Source organism: Python bivittatus, unplaced genomic scaffold (genome assembly GCF_059951505.1).
Source record: "Python bivittatus isolate LINGU-HERP-01145 unplaced genomic scaffold, Pbiv_v1 ctg000220_np1212, whole genome shotgun sequence".
Taxonomy (NCBI): Eukaryota; Metazoa; Chordata; class Lepidosauria; order Squamata; family Pythonidae; genus Python; species Python bivittatus.
In genome coordinates, this window is record NW_028277048.1 from 25803386 (window position 1) to 25819889 (window position 16504).

General features: G+C 40.8%; 1 protein-coding gene across 8 annotated transcripts in view; it reads right to left on the minus strand.

The window, feature by feature from the left end:
* SCN8A (sodium voltage-gated channel alpha subunit 8) overlaps positions 1-15878 on the minus strand; it is a 75900-nt gene extending 60022 nt beyond the window's left edge. For 6 of the 8 annotated variants that reach the window (XM_088138546.1, XM_007421720.4, XM_007421717.4 and 3 more), the window contains exons 1-2: positions 15603-15878; positions 3225-3343 (exon numbers count right to left, since the gene is read on the minus strand). In XM_088138546.1, the coding sequence (XP_087994672.1) occupies positions 3225-3343; positions 15603-15878 (395 nt within the window). Of the gene's footprint in view, positions 1-3210; positions 3344-15602 lie in introns of all 8 variants that reach the window. The other 2 variants (XM_088138545.1, XM_088138543.1) reach the window with 1 other exon arrangement.
* Between the last annotated feature and the right edge of the window lie 626 nt (positions 15879-16504).

Genomic DNA, 16504 nt, shown 5'->3' on the forward strand with positions numbered 1-16504 from the left:
GCTCTCAGCCATCATGCAGCCTATACGGACACAAGGTTTGCACAAGCCTCCTTCTTAAACACTTTTGGATGTAATTAATTTATGGCTAAAGAGAGATTTTCTGAGCAGCAGGATAAGAGAATTCTACTTGGTGAATCATCATTCTTTCTGGATTAAAAAGAAAAAAAAAGAGTTTCAAAGATTTAAAAACTTTTGGCAAAAAGCTTAACAAGTTTAAAACAGATAAAGGGGATAGAAAATATCCTGGGGGGGAGGGGAAACCTTTTCAACACTTTATTTAGCATTTAATGTTAAAATGCTCGAACTATGACATGTAAAGAGAGAAATCTGGATCCATAAGTAAGAGTGGTTCCAAACAAACCACTAATAATTTTGCAAACAAGCAAAATAATCCTGATGGCTGGTGTGGGTCTTCCGGGCTGTGTGGCCGTGTTCTTGAAGTTTTGTTTCCTAACGTTTCGCCAGCACCTGTGACCGGCATCTTCAGAGTGCAGGAGCACAGACAGGAGCAGTTCTCTCTGTGCCCAGGGTGATGTGACCCTTTTGTGCATATTTATAGAGATCTGGGGGGGGGGGGAAGGGGGGATTGGGTGTGTGTGTGTGGGGGGTTGAGTTACTGAGTGGCTGCTTGTTTTGGTGTCAGAATCTGTGTGTATCTTCCTGGGGATTAGGCAGGCTTTTTTCTTCTATTGAATTGTTAATGAGGGGCTGCTGGGGGTGATTAGCAAGTTCATTGTGTGAATTGTTCACATGTCCTGGTGGTTGAGCTGAGTTCCTTGACCTTTTGCAGGCTGTATTTTTCTTCAGGATTGGTAGCCAGGTTTTGTTGATTTTTAGACTCTCCTCTTTTTTATTGAAACTGTGCTGGTGTTTGTGAATCTCAATGGCTTCCCGGTATAGCCTGGTATAGTGGCTGTTGGTGTTGTCCAGTATCTCTGTGTTTTCAAATAGGATTTTGTGTCCAGTGTGCTTGAGAGCATGTTCAGCTACTGCAGATTTTTCTGGTTGCTGTAGTCTGCAGTGCCTTTCGTGTTCTTTTATCCTGGTATGGATGCTGCGTTTTGTGGTCCCGATGTATACTTGCCCGCAACTGCATGGTATGTGGTATACTCCTGCGGCGGTGAGGGGATCCCTTTTGTCTTTTGCTGATTTTAATCCCCTCACCGCCGCAGTATACCGCATACCATGCAGTTGCGGGCAAGTATACATCGGGACCACAAAACGCAGCATCCATACCAGGATAAAAGAACACGAAAGGCACTGCAGACTACAGCAACCAGAAAAATCTGCAGTAGCTGAACATGCTCTCAAGCACACTGGACACAAAATCCTATTTGAAAACACAGAGATACTGGACAACACCAACAGCCACTATACCAGGCTATACCGGGAAGCCATTGAGATTCACAAACACCAGCACAGTTTCAATAAAAAAGAGGAGAGTCTAAAAATCAACAAAACCTGGCTACCAATCCTGAAGAAAAATACAGCCTGCAAAAGGTCAAGGAACTCAGCTCAACCACCAGGACATGTGAACAATTCACACAATGAACTTGCTAATCACCCCCAGCAGCCCCTCATTAACAATTCAATAGAAGAAAAAAGCCTGCCTAATCCCCAGGAAGATACACACAGATTCTGACACCAAAACAAGCAGCCACTCAGTAACTCAACCCCCCCCACACACACCCAATCCCCCTCCCCCCAGATCTCTATAAATATGCACAAAAGGGTCACATCACCCTGGGCACAGAGAGAATTGCTCCTGTCTGTGCTCCTGCACTCTGAAGATGCCGGTCACAGGTGCTGGTGAAACGTTAGGAAACAAAACTTCAAGAACACGGCCACACAGCCCGGAAGACCCACACCAGCCATCGTATGCCGGCCGTGAAAGCCTTCGACAATACAAAATAATCCTGGCTTATTTGGCCAATTGCTGCTTTGCTTTCCCTCATTTTTTTTTTTTAACTGCTTTTGCTTTGCACCTCTATGGATTGGACAGAGGCTTGGCTGGAGCACAAAACAAACCAGGAAACTCCAAATGATGTGGCCTGATAGGTTATGGAACCACGGTTTATTTATTGGCCCCATTCATGCCTCATGCTGAGTCAGAAACAAACCATCCACATCCTGATTTAGTATACAGGGTGAATCTATTCCATTTAAAGTGAGTTGATCTGGGGAGTTTCATATATGGTTGCAAAAGCAAAAATAAGGACGAGCGAGCATCCAATTATTGCTGTCCAGGGCAACTGTACGTCCCTATGTATCATTTCTCAGGCAGTTGCTGCAGGCAGATGAGAATAACTAAAAAGAGGCCTGCCAGTTCATTGGGAAGGAAAAAGGGAGTTCTGAGAACTGAAGTAGGCCCAGAAAAACTGTCACAACTAAGGCACAGTCAATAAAATAGGCAAAATATGAGATACCTTTGAATGAATTGATGTCATATAATCAGACAATAACACAAGTCTTGTGGGTGTGTTTCTCTACATACACACAAACAGCGCAGTTGGAAAAGGTGAACTCTATTCAGCTTTTAGATTTGAGAATTATACCTTAATCACAAGATTGTTGTAGGGATTGTTTATAGACTCATACAGAAAAGAAATACCACTAATTTAGAATTAAAATCTAACTTTTTGAAATTAATAATGTCATTCATTTTATAATATTTAGTCTCCATGTTCCTCATCTGCCAGGGGGTGTGTGTGTGTGTGTGTGTGTGTGTGTGTGTGTAAAACTCAAGATGGCAGCCCCACATAACAATGGGCAGGGTTTCCCAGCCTCCCTCTCCCCTCTCTGGTTTCTGTGGAATCTGAATATGGAGGTATTTGGAACGCAAGCCCGTTGTGATGTATTTAATCCATGCAGTGAGTAGAGGCATTGGCTGAGATGGAGAATAGGAGAATAGCATTTTCAAGTTTCCTCTAGTGTGGGTTCTGCTTGATATTTAGCACTTCTTGCAGAATATCAGTTATTCAAATCTACAGACATATCTATGTACATACATTCCCTAATTCTGAAACATCGTCCCTCATCAAATGCATTTTCATTTACCTGCTCTTACAGTTACTTAGGGCGTTTGAATCTCCCCAAGCCAGGTTATTTCTATAAAATATGTTTTTAAACCCAATTGATGCTTTTTTTTAGGCAGCATATCAAACCAGCAAAATAGGAAATAGTGATTTCAGAATAAGTGACACATATTACTATGAAAAGGATATGAGTGTATCAAAATTTTAATAGCTATTCTCCTAAACAGATTAAAAGGACTTAAAATGTACAAGGCAGGCGTGGCACTAAATCGGAAGAGTGTTTTGCCTCTGTTTAGTACTACAAAGGTCTGCAGAGAAAGAGAGAAAGAAGGAAAAGTTATAGGTGCATATGCCTAAGCAGAAAACATACATATTCAATCCAAACACCATGAACGTATAATTTTTATATAGAATCTTGCTAACTGGACAATTCTCTGCTGAAATCATCTGGAAGATATTCCACAATATAATTTTACTTTAATTGATCTGACAGTCCTTTTAGAATGGATATATAGCACATAAAAACAACAACAATAATATTAACAACAACAGTAGTAACAGTAGCTAACATTCTTAAGGCAAATTTATACATTAAGGCTTCATTTACCTGAGAACAGGTCCTACTGTGAAATGCATATAACTGTATTATAAGATGTTTCACAGCCTTTATGCCACAAAAGGAGGAATGAAGTAGCACACTGAGAGTAAAAGGATAGCCTAGATGTAATGGGTTGGGAGAATAACCTTGAGGAAGAGGAGGAAGAGCCGCAGATAAGAGAAATCTTAGTCCAAAGCAGGAATGGAATTGGAGAAAGCATCTCAGACTGGACCCTCCCTAATTCTCTTTAGGATAAAGGCAGGGAGGGGAGAGTTGCAAGATTCTGTTAGTGTAACCCTGTAATAAAAGGAGTTTTAGTATTCATGACTTTGATGTTCAAGTCTGGTTTCCCTCAAAGGGCTGACACTATAGCATTTCAGACTGCAGGTCAAGCTGTCATCTTGTTTTGGGAGTTACTCCCTGCACATAAAAATCTACACTTGTACACTATGAAGCATTTTTCTTCTATATGGAGGGAAGATTCCAAGATTGGTCCGATGCTTTCCCTTGGAACAGACCAGAATTCTGCACCTATTGCCCCTGTTTCTTTCTGTACTGGGTATAGAATGGCTTTCAAAAGCAGGATCACATATGTTATTTAACCTTTGAAAACATTTCAATACGTATCTCAGTGAAAGAGATATCACAGCAACAACAGTGAAGCCCTAGAAAGACAATCCATTAAGAAACATGGTTTTCCTTAATAAATATAGACAGAACGTTTTAGTGTCTTCTCCATCCAGTGAGTCATATTGCTGACAAAAATATGCATTTTACTGAGTTCTTACTCCTCTTCTAGTACTTCTGTAGCATATGGTCTTGTATTTGGTGCCATTTTATAAGTTATAATAAAGAATGTACAGTACCTACCTAGCCACATGGGTTTTACAGAGGAGAAGCAACCTTGATTCTCTGCCAAGCTTTTTCTGCTTTGCTTTGCAAAAAACGCAGATACAGGAGATGACCAATAAGAAACCTATACAATTTTCACCCCTAAACCCTCACCCCCCCACACACACCCACACACATCATACTTCCCTACGGATGGCCCCTAGTATTACCAATCTCCTTTCTTTACTGTAGTAAAGAAAAAGAAAGAAAAAAAGGAGGAAGAAATAGGAAAACATTGGAAGGTTACAAATGGAAAAAACTGCATTTGGGGCCACTACATAAAAGTCTGTGAATGACTCATGGCAACTGCACAACCAAACCCTAGTATGGAAGCACCCATAGACACACTTGAGATCTTCCCTCAACATACCACCGGCTGTGCTCCAGAGAACTGCCCTGCTTTGCTGCTCACACAGGACTATTGTAATGTAAGCAGCAAATGTACCACTATTTCTGAAGTTAACAATGGATGCGTCATGTGCATTCACAAGGCTTATCTCCATACAGGAAGAAAAAACAACTGAAAGACATAGAACCACCACTGCTTTTGTGAAGCTCTGGAAGAACATTGCAGCCAATGGATTAGAAAATACTTATCCAATGTGTAAGCAAGCAACAAGCAAGCAAGCAACTAAAGAGAGTCACTTGTATAGTGAGATGGGCGGCATATATAAATTTGAAAAGTAAAATACACACATACATACATATTTAAAAATTACCCCAGTTCATCCAAGAGAAAAGTAAATGGTGCAATGGGTATGATAAGTTTGGATTGAATGAGGATGGACTATGTTTTCACTCTCCAAAATCTTAGAAATTGTTTCAAACTGACCTGTGGTCATCTTCACCACCGTCTTCAAAATGCTAAGAAAACCACATGAACTGATCAGTTCGCTCTTCAGCTGGCCAATAAGAGAGTGCAAAAAATGACCCAACCAATACCTTTATGTGTACAGTTTGTACGATGGGGAAAAGTCTGAGCATCTGCAACAAGGGAGAGCTGTAAGCTATCAGAGACCTCTCTCTTTGATCAGTTAAAAACTGTGGTATGGCTTTGCTTCTACAGGGAGGGGAGGGGGGAAGGTCACCATCCAGGAGCCAAGCTGAGGAGCTTTTCTTGCCAACAGGAAAACAGTCTCCCTCCCTCTGCAAAGCTTTAGCACTTCAGCTGAGAAACTGGATTTCCTCTCCTCCTGTCTAGTTTTCCTATGATAATAATGAGAAGAACAATATGCCTGCTAGTCATCTGTTGCTCAAAAACATACTGTTGTTTTAACATTTATACACATATTTGAGTGGCCCGCAGTTGATTATTCTATAGGAATAAAAGTGCTCCTGCTTATGATGAGCAAGTTATGCATGCTTACAGAATGTGCCTATCGCAGACAACCATGAAGGTCAATGTACTGTAAGTTTCACAGGTACTAGTGATGTTATGGGCCACCATCAAGAGTTGGCAGGCAAATGCAATTTCTTTCAATCCACTTTCCTTAAATAAAGAGTGGTTGTTCAGGCATATAAAAGCATTTAGGTTGTTCCTGGTGATCCCAGTTCTAAATTACAAAGCAGATTTTGTCAGTATTTGGATTTGTTGCAAGTTATTGTCGACTGTGCCACAGAAACAGAGACAGCTCAGCAGGTACAGCCAAACCTTTACTTCCTTTGTTGGTCATGCAAGAGTATGAGCAAGTTTTATCATGGGTGTCTGTATTGTTTCTGAAATGAGCAAATATAAAATGAAAGCATCAGTTGCCATGGAAATTTACAATCCTATATACTCCAGATGCCACAAATATACATGGCACTCTTTTCTTTTTCTTATTGCTCCTTTTATATAATTTGTGCATCATATTTCAAGAGTCTTCCAGTTGGCAGCCATTTCTTATTATATTACCTTACGCTGCACATGGATTATTTTCTCAAGAAACAGTTTCTTTTTTACATATGGGGATCAAAAGGCCACTTAGCACATTCTGCTGAAGAAATCTTGGTTTGCTTCAGGAAAGTGAAACACTGCATCTTCCTGATGAATTTTATATGCATTTTACTTGATTTTGCAAATAAAGGTAGTCCTTGACTTACGACCATTTAATGACAGTTCAAAGTTATGACAACACTAAAAAAAGTTACTTACAGCCGGTCCTTGCACTTATAACCACCGCTCACATGATCAAAATTTAGGCGCTTGGCAACTGGCATGTATTTATGATGGTTGTAGATGGTGATCCTGGGGTCACGTGATCACCATCTGTGACCTTCCCAGGGGGCTTCCAACAAACAAAGTCAAGGGGGGAAGCTGGATTTGTTTAACAACCATGGCAAAAAAGGTCGTAAAATCAGGCACGACTCACTTAACAACTGCATCGCTTAGCAATGGACATTCCAGTCCCAGTTGTAATAAGTTGAGGACTACCTGTACCTTCCTTGTTTGGATGGATGGATGAAAAAATCCAAATAATTATAGCAGCAAAGAGTCTGTGGTCTTCAAAATCATGATTAAGAGCATGGAAAAAGAGTAATTAATAATAACATTTCAGCCATGCTATGTCCATTCCATAATGTTTCTGCATTAATGTGATGCAAAAAGTATGAAATGGAGATTATGGTTCAGCTAAACATTGGGATCATTTTTCTAAAAAGGCCCTATATAGAAACAAAAAAATATTTCTCATATCAGTCAAAACACTTTACAGAGAATAAACAAATGGTATGACAGTCAAATCCAACATCTTCAAAGGGATGGCACAGTGACATTGTAATTTACATGTAATTTACAGCATTCTCTTCATAAGAAGGATCTACATTGGAGGCACATGAATTAAGTCTCGCTGACGTATACAATAGGAAAATCAGGGCACCTAATAATATCAGGATAGAACAGAAAGGCAAATGATTAAAAGAACGTATAGGTCTCCTACATGGAAATGGACAATATTAGATACTTATGGTTGGGGTGGGCATGTGGCTTTCAAGTCCCATTGTGGCAATCCTTGGAGTCTCTCTGAAGTCTCTCTATTGAAAACTGATGGCAGTTTCCTGCTCTTTTGAAATGGGGAATAGCATATTACAATGTACAAATCAAGAACCCTCCTAAAACTTCACCACCACCACATCCTGCAGCCCTTCGCCCTTCAAAAATGACAAATTCTGTCCTTTTGTTCACCAATGTTTGCCCATGCATGGTGTGGTATCTACCACATGCCCATCTCCAGAAGTCTGTCCTACTACACGCATTATACCGTAACACTGCAATCTGATTCATGTCTACATTGAAGCAAGCGACACTGAATTCTGTGGGACTCATTCCCAAGCAAATTCATGTAAAAGTGCAACTTAAGCATGCAGACCTAAACACAGTTGCTTGGTTCAAATACTTCAGTGGGAATTCCTTGAACATAAACATGTTTATGATCACATTCAGGCAAGCAGACTTTGAAGATAAATTTTGCCTTTGCTTTGCTGGCCTTCTGCCACAGCGTTTAAAATGTTTGTATTTAGAAAGCCTTCTAATTTTTGGAGTCTGAAGTTTATTGCTTGGCAGTTATATTGTTCTAAGAGGGTGCAAGGGATCGGAAGTGGCAGATCATATGCCAGACCTGAAGACTTGCTGGTTTATGCGGTCCATGATTGATATACAGTATATTTTTTAGAACTGGGTGGTAGGGGGGAAGAATGCTTGTATTTGTTGTTTCCTACTAGCATTTTTCTTCCTGTTTGAAGATCCAAATCTTGCAGCCTCACTGGGGAAAGAAAGAGTCATAATCCAAAGGATCCAAGATTGTCTATCTCCACACCATTCTTGAAATATCCTGGGCTTCCTGCTGCCAGTAGACTTATACCTGTAGAACTTACTGCTAGTGTATTGGGGATTCCATAAGAAATCTGTTCCTCTGCTGGTAGAGTTCTTCTCCACTGGTGCAGCTGTCCCATGTTCATCTCTTTTGCATGATTCTCTGGGGACTGAGTTCTTTTTTTAGATTTTTGTTTCGGATGTCTATTACTGTTTGTTAAATGATGTCTTTGTTGGTCCTGCTTTTAAACTCATAAATGCCATCAGCACATAAAGCAGGTAAAACCAACAAAGCATGTCCATAAGCCACCGCAGAATGCAAGTGCCTCCCCCTGCTGTTCCAATCATCTTCTGAAACATCTCTTGAAATAATATGTCTTAAGCTTCTGAGAGAATAAGGCTAAAACACTTCTCTACAGAACAGAAGTCACGAAGAGGGCACCAGGATCCAAAGCCCCCAGGTAGACAACTGTATTACGGGCTGCTTCAAGTTTTCAAACAATTCTGACCAGCCTTGGTTTCCAAATGTTCCCCTAGTTCAAATAAGCATACATGGCACCAAGAAAAGATACAACTGGCGCAACAATCAAAGGTGGTGCCTTTCTTAGCTATAAACGTGACTTGGACATTTGCAGTTGCATATGCAATGTCCACCTAATCCACATTCACTTTTTAATGTGGTTGACCGGGTAAATGGAACCAAGGCATATAGAGATGTATATGGGTAATAATACGCAAACTGTGGTCCATGGTTCCATTGACTACTGGGATTGGAATATAAATTTAGGGGGCAAACTACTTGGAAGTGGTTTCTAACTCTCTGAAAAGACTAAGCGTGTGGTTAGAAAATTAAAAAAAAAAAAGACAAATGAAAGAAGTTCTGGAATAGGATGTCTTTACAACTTCAGAGTGACCAGTTATGGTGAAAGCTGAGAAATGTTTTCAGATTGACCCTGTCACCTTTAAAATGTCACTTTTCTTCCATTCTAGCCTCTTACTTGATGACAGGTGGGCTGTATGTGTGTGCAGCTGCACACACGTTGCAGTTCGTCTTCGGTTTTCATAAAAGCAGTTGGGCAGTGTTAATTGGCTAAAGGCTTTCATAACCTTGCTTTGAACCTCTTGGAAACATTTGCCCAGAGACTGCTTTTTTATTTACTGATGTCTTTTATTTATTCAACACTTATACCATGTTTACTTTTTGCTCTAGTCTCTCCCCTTCCTTTTTATCTCACCAATTTTAGAGTGCAGCTTTCACCATGCTCTAGATAACCGCCAGTGGCTCTTAGCCCAGAAGAAGTTGCTCAGTCCTAACCCAGGACACTCTATACTCAGCACGGAATATGCATTATGTATGCATTTTATAAGAAGACTTTGGGGCCAAACCTTCTCAAGACGTTTTCACTGTCAGCTCCCTTGCAGGGGAGTCTTGCAGAGATGGGTGCAATCAGCCAGGCAGTGCTTGGATATAATCCAGCCAGGTCAGTTCTGTCTCTGCAGAACATTGTCCCTGGGTGGTATTAAAAGCAAAGAGCCTTCATACAAATCTGATTTTCATATACTAGGATAAAGCATTAAAAAGGGGCAAAACTCCAGTGGTCCAAGTAGGCCTGCTATTTCAGATGACTCAGAGTGGAGTTTTGGTTTGCTTTTTTAAAAGTGATTTTTAAAAACAAAATATTTGTGGGAAAACCTCAAACTATTGGTAACTTGGAGAGCTAAAGCACATCCTACAAGAGAGATGCAGTGGCTCAAGGAATGGACTATTCCAGTGTTTGTGGCAAGAGTCACAAAGTCTTCATGCAGAGCTGCTAATCAAAAGCATACCCAGTGATATCTGCAACACACTATTAGTAAGATAGCCCCTGTACAGTCATTTTTCTGCATGGCACCCAAACGCCACATATCTCAATGGGGAGGTGTCTTTGGGAAACCTGAAAAGACCCCTAGCATCAACAACCTGTCACAGCACCCACTGGGTTGTGCACTTCGGCTGCTCCTAGAGGAGTCCAGGGGTTTGTGTTGTCCTTACTGAAAATGTCTGTTTCTGCAGGCAGAAACCACTTAACTCAGCTGACTGCTCTGCCTTTATGGTTCCCATCTACTGGAATGTCCATAAGTCCTTCTATCCTGACTACAGCTGGAGCAGTAAAGTGACCCATGGGTGATGGCTCAAAGTTCAGGAGGACTATCATGTGGCCCCAGAGTCAACGCCTGTCTCTGCCAGGGAATAGAAGGCTTGATACCAATGCTACACTCAGTTTAAAAGATTTTGTTAACAGCCCCTGCTCCTCCAAGTATTATAGCTGGTCTCGGAGGCCTCTTACTTCTGGAGCTTTGAACAGCTTCAGACAGCCTCAGCTGCTTCTTTCCTCTTTCCAGCCTAAAGAGAAGGTAATGTCAGATTTCTCAAAGGAAGGTTCCCAATGAACGCCCCTTCCTTTCTCTCCACAGTGGGTTCTGCAAATTCACCCACATTCTCAGCTACTTTCTATGCAACCATATTTAACGTTAACTCTCTTCTTGCAAGGGGCCTGTATATTGGTTTACTGGCGACTTGTTACATTTTCAAACAGGAGAAGAGCAATAATATTTATTTGCCACTGCAGTATTTGCTGCAAGTTAAAATCTGTTTTGCACTTGGTGCAATTTAACCTAACAACATTTTTAACACTTTCTCCACTTCACCCTAGCACATTTTAGGCATCGGAGCTAAAATGTTGGCGCTTTCCTGTATCATGACCAGCTCTGTCTTACTCCCTTCCCTTTGCTCTTTTAATTTTGTTTTTCTTTATATCCAGTTTTGATAAACATGAAAGTATGTTGACTATTCTGCAAGACTTTCATGGCTCCTGAATAATTTTATCTGACTGTATCTTACTAATAATAGTTGTGGATTATAAATATTCTAATAAATAACTAACCTTAAAGCATCATTAATTTTTTCAACAATAGCTATAGTCAATAACTTGCTTAAATGAGTTGTGATGGAATTGGGCAGCCTATAAATTTAATAAATAAATAATAATTGATAAACCTAAGAGTGCATACATAATGGGGGACATCGCCAGGAGCTGTCTACTTCAGCAGGGTCCACTAAGGGTGAGAAACTCATGCCCCTTCAGATATTATTGGATTCCAGCTTCCAACGCATAATGTCTGTGGCTGATGGAAGTCAGAGTTCAGCAAGAACTCAAGGGCCACAGGTTGTATGTTCTTGCTCCACACTGATCAGCAGAAGCTCTCCAAGGAGAAATCCAGAGGAGTTGCTTCCAGTTTAACAGTGGCATAGTCAAGTGATAATCTCGTAACCGTGAGAAACTATGTACATATCTCATACAGAATCACTGATGGCATTTTGTTTTACTTTGCCACAGAAATAATGAAAAGCAACAGCCACTAGTCTTATACTACCACCAATATCAAAATTGGGATACCTTAAATAATAGTTGATAGGAAGCAAAAATAGGACAAGGACTATCACTTTTAAGTCCTTTTTCTTGGACGGATTAGGCTGATCACTGTGTAACTCAGAACCTTGGATTAGTTAGGCCTTTGGGCTGATCCATCGGGGCTTTTCTTATGTTCTTACATGCCTTTCTCATCCCTTGGTTCAAAACACATCTTCATGCATTGTTCTCAGTACTTGCAGTCACAATACACTCAAAGATCAAGAAAGCTGGCTTCCCATACGTAGCTAGGAGACAGCTTTTGGTCTGGAGAATTATAGATTGAACAGCCCTGTTTGCATATTTATCTGTCCAAGCTTAATTCGCAGCAATAAAGTATTCTGACAATGTGTATTTCTCAGGATTGACTTGATACAGTTTTATGTCCTCCACATTTGGCCCCAATCTGTTCATTTCCTTCTACCAAAGTCACTTTCAAACAGACTCCCTCTATCTTTTTAATTTGTATCTTTAAAAGATGACATTATAGTAGAAAAATGTTAATCAAAAGAAGAAATGCAAAAATCAAACCAAAACAGAATTATAATGTATACTTTAAGATAAATCTATATTGGGAAAAATAAGTCTTTTAGTATTTGCAGGGAATGATGCAGTCTTAAAAAGTATACTGCAAGAAATTAAAACTTTTGTAGGAATGAAAACAAGGTTCCCTAACACTCACACATGCATACACACACCTATCTATCTACCCGACATAGAGCCATCTCTCTTTCTCTCCCCCGCTCTGCCCCTGGTTCCAATTGTCCCTCTCTTAAATCTATGAAATTATTCTAGTGAGTAAAACCTAGATTGCAGGCTGGAAGCATGTATATTTTAGGGCACTGATAATATGGCACTCTTCTGCATACTGAACAATCAAGAGATTATACTAAAAGTACTACATAAACTGATTGAGGTGTATAATTTCTGCTACCAGACTTCAACTTCACTGTGCACAATTCTTGGGGCTAATCCAAAATTGCCCCTTCCACAAAGTATCTACAGCCTCTGAAACTGGTGAATGGAAGCTGATTTCTTGGTGCTCGGAATGTCACACTCCTCTCTCCCATTCTTCCTTTCCTTAACTAAGAAGAAGAAATATCATTATCAGTGTCACCCTGTAACCAAATCCCATTTTGATATGTAGCATGATCATAAAGCTAAATCTAAGAGAGGACAAGATTCTTGCTGAAGGATTATAAACAGTTCTGGCTCTGAAGAAGGTGAATGGTGTGTGGAAATATTTCACTTCCTAAAACGCTTTTCAATCCTACAAAAGCTCAGCTTGAGCTTTAAGTTTATTTTGCACTAATCACAGCTGTATTTATCCAAGTGCTCCTATCCTTGTGTGATGGGAGGACCAGAATTTAGAGACCTGCCTCCTCAAGTTCTTCATGCTCCAGCCTGTGTTCCTGCAAGCTCTTTGCAGCTGGTGGGTCATCTCTATCCATTCTGTTTCTGTCTGAACTTTGCTGCACCTCAGGTGTCTCATCCTAACCTCTCCCCACAGAATATTTCATGGAAATTAAAGCCAGCCCAGATCTAAACAACAGCAAACCAAAGTCTGGGAATTCATTGCCATTCCGCTGTGAAACTGTGGAAGAGGGCACAGTTTGCAGGGGAGAAGTAAGGGATATTGTTCAATGTTTTCTTGCTTGCTCTGCTTTCCTCTGTCAGGGTTGCTGCATCCACGTTTGCTACATTGCAAGGTAAAACACTGAAGAAAGGATTAAGGAAAATGGTTTCTCACCTTCAAAACATGTGTTATCCTCACTGCTCTGATTTGGGGATGACCAGTTTTCTCAGAGAGGTCTGTCACTACGGTGTCATAATGTCCCTTTTTCTATCTGCCATTAGTCTCCTGGTTCTGTCTGAGAGCAATATACTGTAAGATGAAAGTTACCGGTAGCCATGGAGCTGTCTGCCCCAAGCGACATGATGGCAAAATGACAGCACGTGTGCAATGACATCCCAACCCAAACTCTGCCCTTACATGCTTGCATCCTGATGTTGCGAAGTTTGTGTTGGAATGTTAGAATGCTTCTTTGGTCCCTTGCCCTCCCTGCAGACAGGTATGAACAGTGAGGAAATCCTAAAGTCCATTTTTCCCACAAAAAGCTTTATGGTTATACCTTATCCAGTAAGAGAGCACTAATCATATCCTCTGGAACTAAGCCTGCAGATCTCCAATAACGAAAACACAAAATACACCCAAGTACGTCAGTTGAAGGGGGTGGGGGAAGATGGAAGAGGTTCCTGATCACAATATTGTACGAAACAGACTTATGAGAAGTTGGCAAATGTACGTAAGAAAGCATCCTTTACGATGCAATTCTTAGTTCTCACATTGGTGCAATGCAAATGATCACAAAACACAAGTTACCAAGTCAGATAAAGGGTTAGAAGATAATTTACTCCGGCTGAACCTAGCATAGGGTTAATCTTGGTTAGTTTTTTTTTTTTTTCTGTGCACACTGTGCAAATCAAGCCTGTATGGTTAGCTTGCAGTTCAGTGGACAAACCCAGAAATGTGTTATTTCAGTCACCAAGTTAAGCATGTGTTGTAAACACAGCCAGGTATCTGGAACGAACAGAAAATGAAGGAATGAGGTGGGTATTATCTAGAGCTGAGATGCAAATATGCGAGTGGAAGTGTAAGATGCTGGAATCAAGAGCCTGGAAACCAAGGGAAGAGAGGGAGGGGCTCCAGATTCCATCACCTTAAACTGATTATCTGTCTTGGCCCCTGCTAATCACAGACATTGCCCAAGATTTAAATGACCTTTGAAATAAAAAACAGGACTGACTCATGTAGAGATCTGAGCAGTATGTGGACAGAGGTATTAATCCTAACCCTTATAGTATTCTCCTCTGTCTGCTTAGCATTCTCTAGGAAGGCTGGAGCATCTGCAATTGCTACCAGACAAATAAGCTTTGTCTGTCATCATTCATATGAGGATATCATTTATATTCTGACAGAAGTCTGGTTTTCTGCTTAGAATCCTCAGTGCTGGAATCCTGGTTTCATTTGTATGCACCCACTGAAAAAAAATAAGACATTCCACTCATCTCATTCTTTTTAGCCAATTTATACAAGCTACTCTAGCCTGATAGTCACCAATTATATGGATTATATATTGTCATATAGGTGAGAGATTGAATATATGCATCTCTCTTTCTCTGTGTATATTGCTACTTGATTCGTCTCTACTATGCATAACCGCATATTTTCCTAAGAAAGGAGTTCGCTTTAATATTTAATAGTGGGATTTCCTATCTTCAAAAATGGGGGAGTCCCTGCTATTGTTTCTTCTTCCCAGAAAATTCTGGGGAGCCTCTTGGTGCAATGAAACACCACTTTTCTATCCATTTGCATATCTGCAAGTATAATTTAACCATTAGCCACATCCTATTTTCCCTTTTTCTTCTGGGAATTTAACCACTGGTGTGAAGGGACAATTTTTAGGTCATCCTGATTTAGATGGACCATTTGCTAATGAAAGTCAATCCTCTTCTCAGCCTCATTTGCCACTTTTTTCCCTGATGTTTTCCTGCTTTCCCCTTAAAGGTTCGGACTCATGCACTGACCTAAACTCTGCTGTGGTTTTGGAAAGCTACCAGATGCCCAGCAACTGTCCCTTTAAGTCTTTCCTTTTTCCTCGTTCCTCCCATCCCCCAAATAACCCAAAGTACATCTTTGAAAAGGCCGTTCAGGTGTCGTTTCTGTCCCCCTTTCGTATGCAGCTGGAGACAGAAAGAAGACTCCGGCCACCCAAACCTGTAACTCCTTTGGCCATCAGAGGGCTGACTTTGACATAGCTGGTTGTCTGCTGACTCACTTTCTGCGTCATATAGTAAGGGTCAAAGTCCTCCAGTGGCACAGCAACCAGGCCCTTGGGGATGTCCCCGTAGATGAAAGGCAAATTCTTCCCTGCCTCCAGGTCACTGTTGGGTTTTGGTTTGTTCTCTTCATCGTCATCTCTGTGGCTGCTGTCTTGCTTAGGACGCTTCTTCTTCTTCTCTTCTGCAACGCGCTTCTCAATGTTAGCCAGAGATTCCGGAGTGAAAGGCCTAAAACTGTCAGGGCCTGGTGGTGCAAGCAACCGCCCTGCCATCTTTTCATCCTGCAGAAGCTTCTTCAGTTATGTTGCACCCAGGATAGGTCAGCTCTGAATGGGAGAGCACAAAACAAAAACCACAAATCAGTCATCAATGTCCGGGTTGGTTGGGTAGAGGGGAGCTTCTACAGGGCAGGATGAATCTGGTCGAGCCATTTCCCCACGGGATAGCCGACTGAGAGTCCTTCGAAGTTACAAACAAACAGGCATCCCTTCTTACATTTCCCAGAGGAGTAATCAGTTTGGCCTGTTGTAGCATAAACAATAAAAAAGTGATATGGCAGGCCAAAAACTAGCATCAACTTTCAAGGACTATGCTCTGCTTTGTCATTTACCTCACTTAACTTTGGTTCTTTGGGGGGCATCTGAGACATGAAACTTACCACATGTTCTGAGTTCTTTACATAAAGAATAATTATTGGGATTACTCAGTTTAGTAGCCCATGATCAAAACAGTGGAAAATGGCGGCTTTTATTGCCACAATTTATTGTGTTTTGTAATGCCCTGATGGCTTGGCTTCATCTGAAGATTCAATTCCTCAACTACATAGTAATCTGATACTTCTCTTCTTACTGTTTCCATTCTGGGCACTTCCATCTAAGGTGGTATTATATGTTTAGTT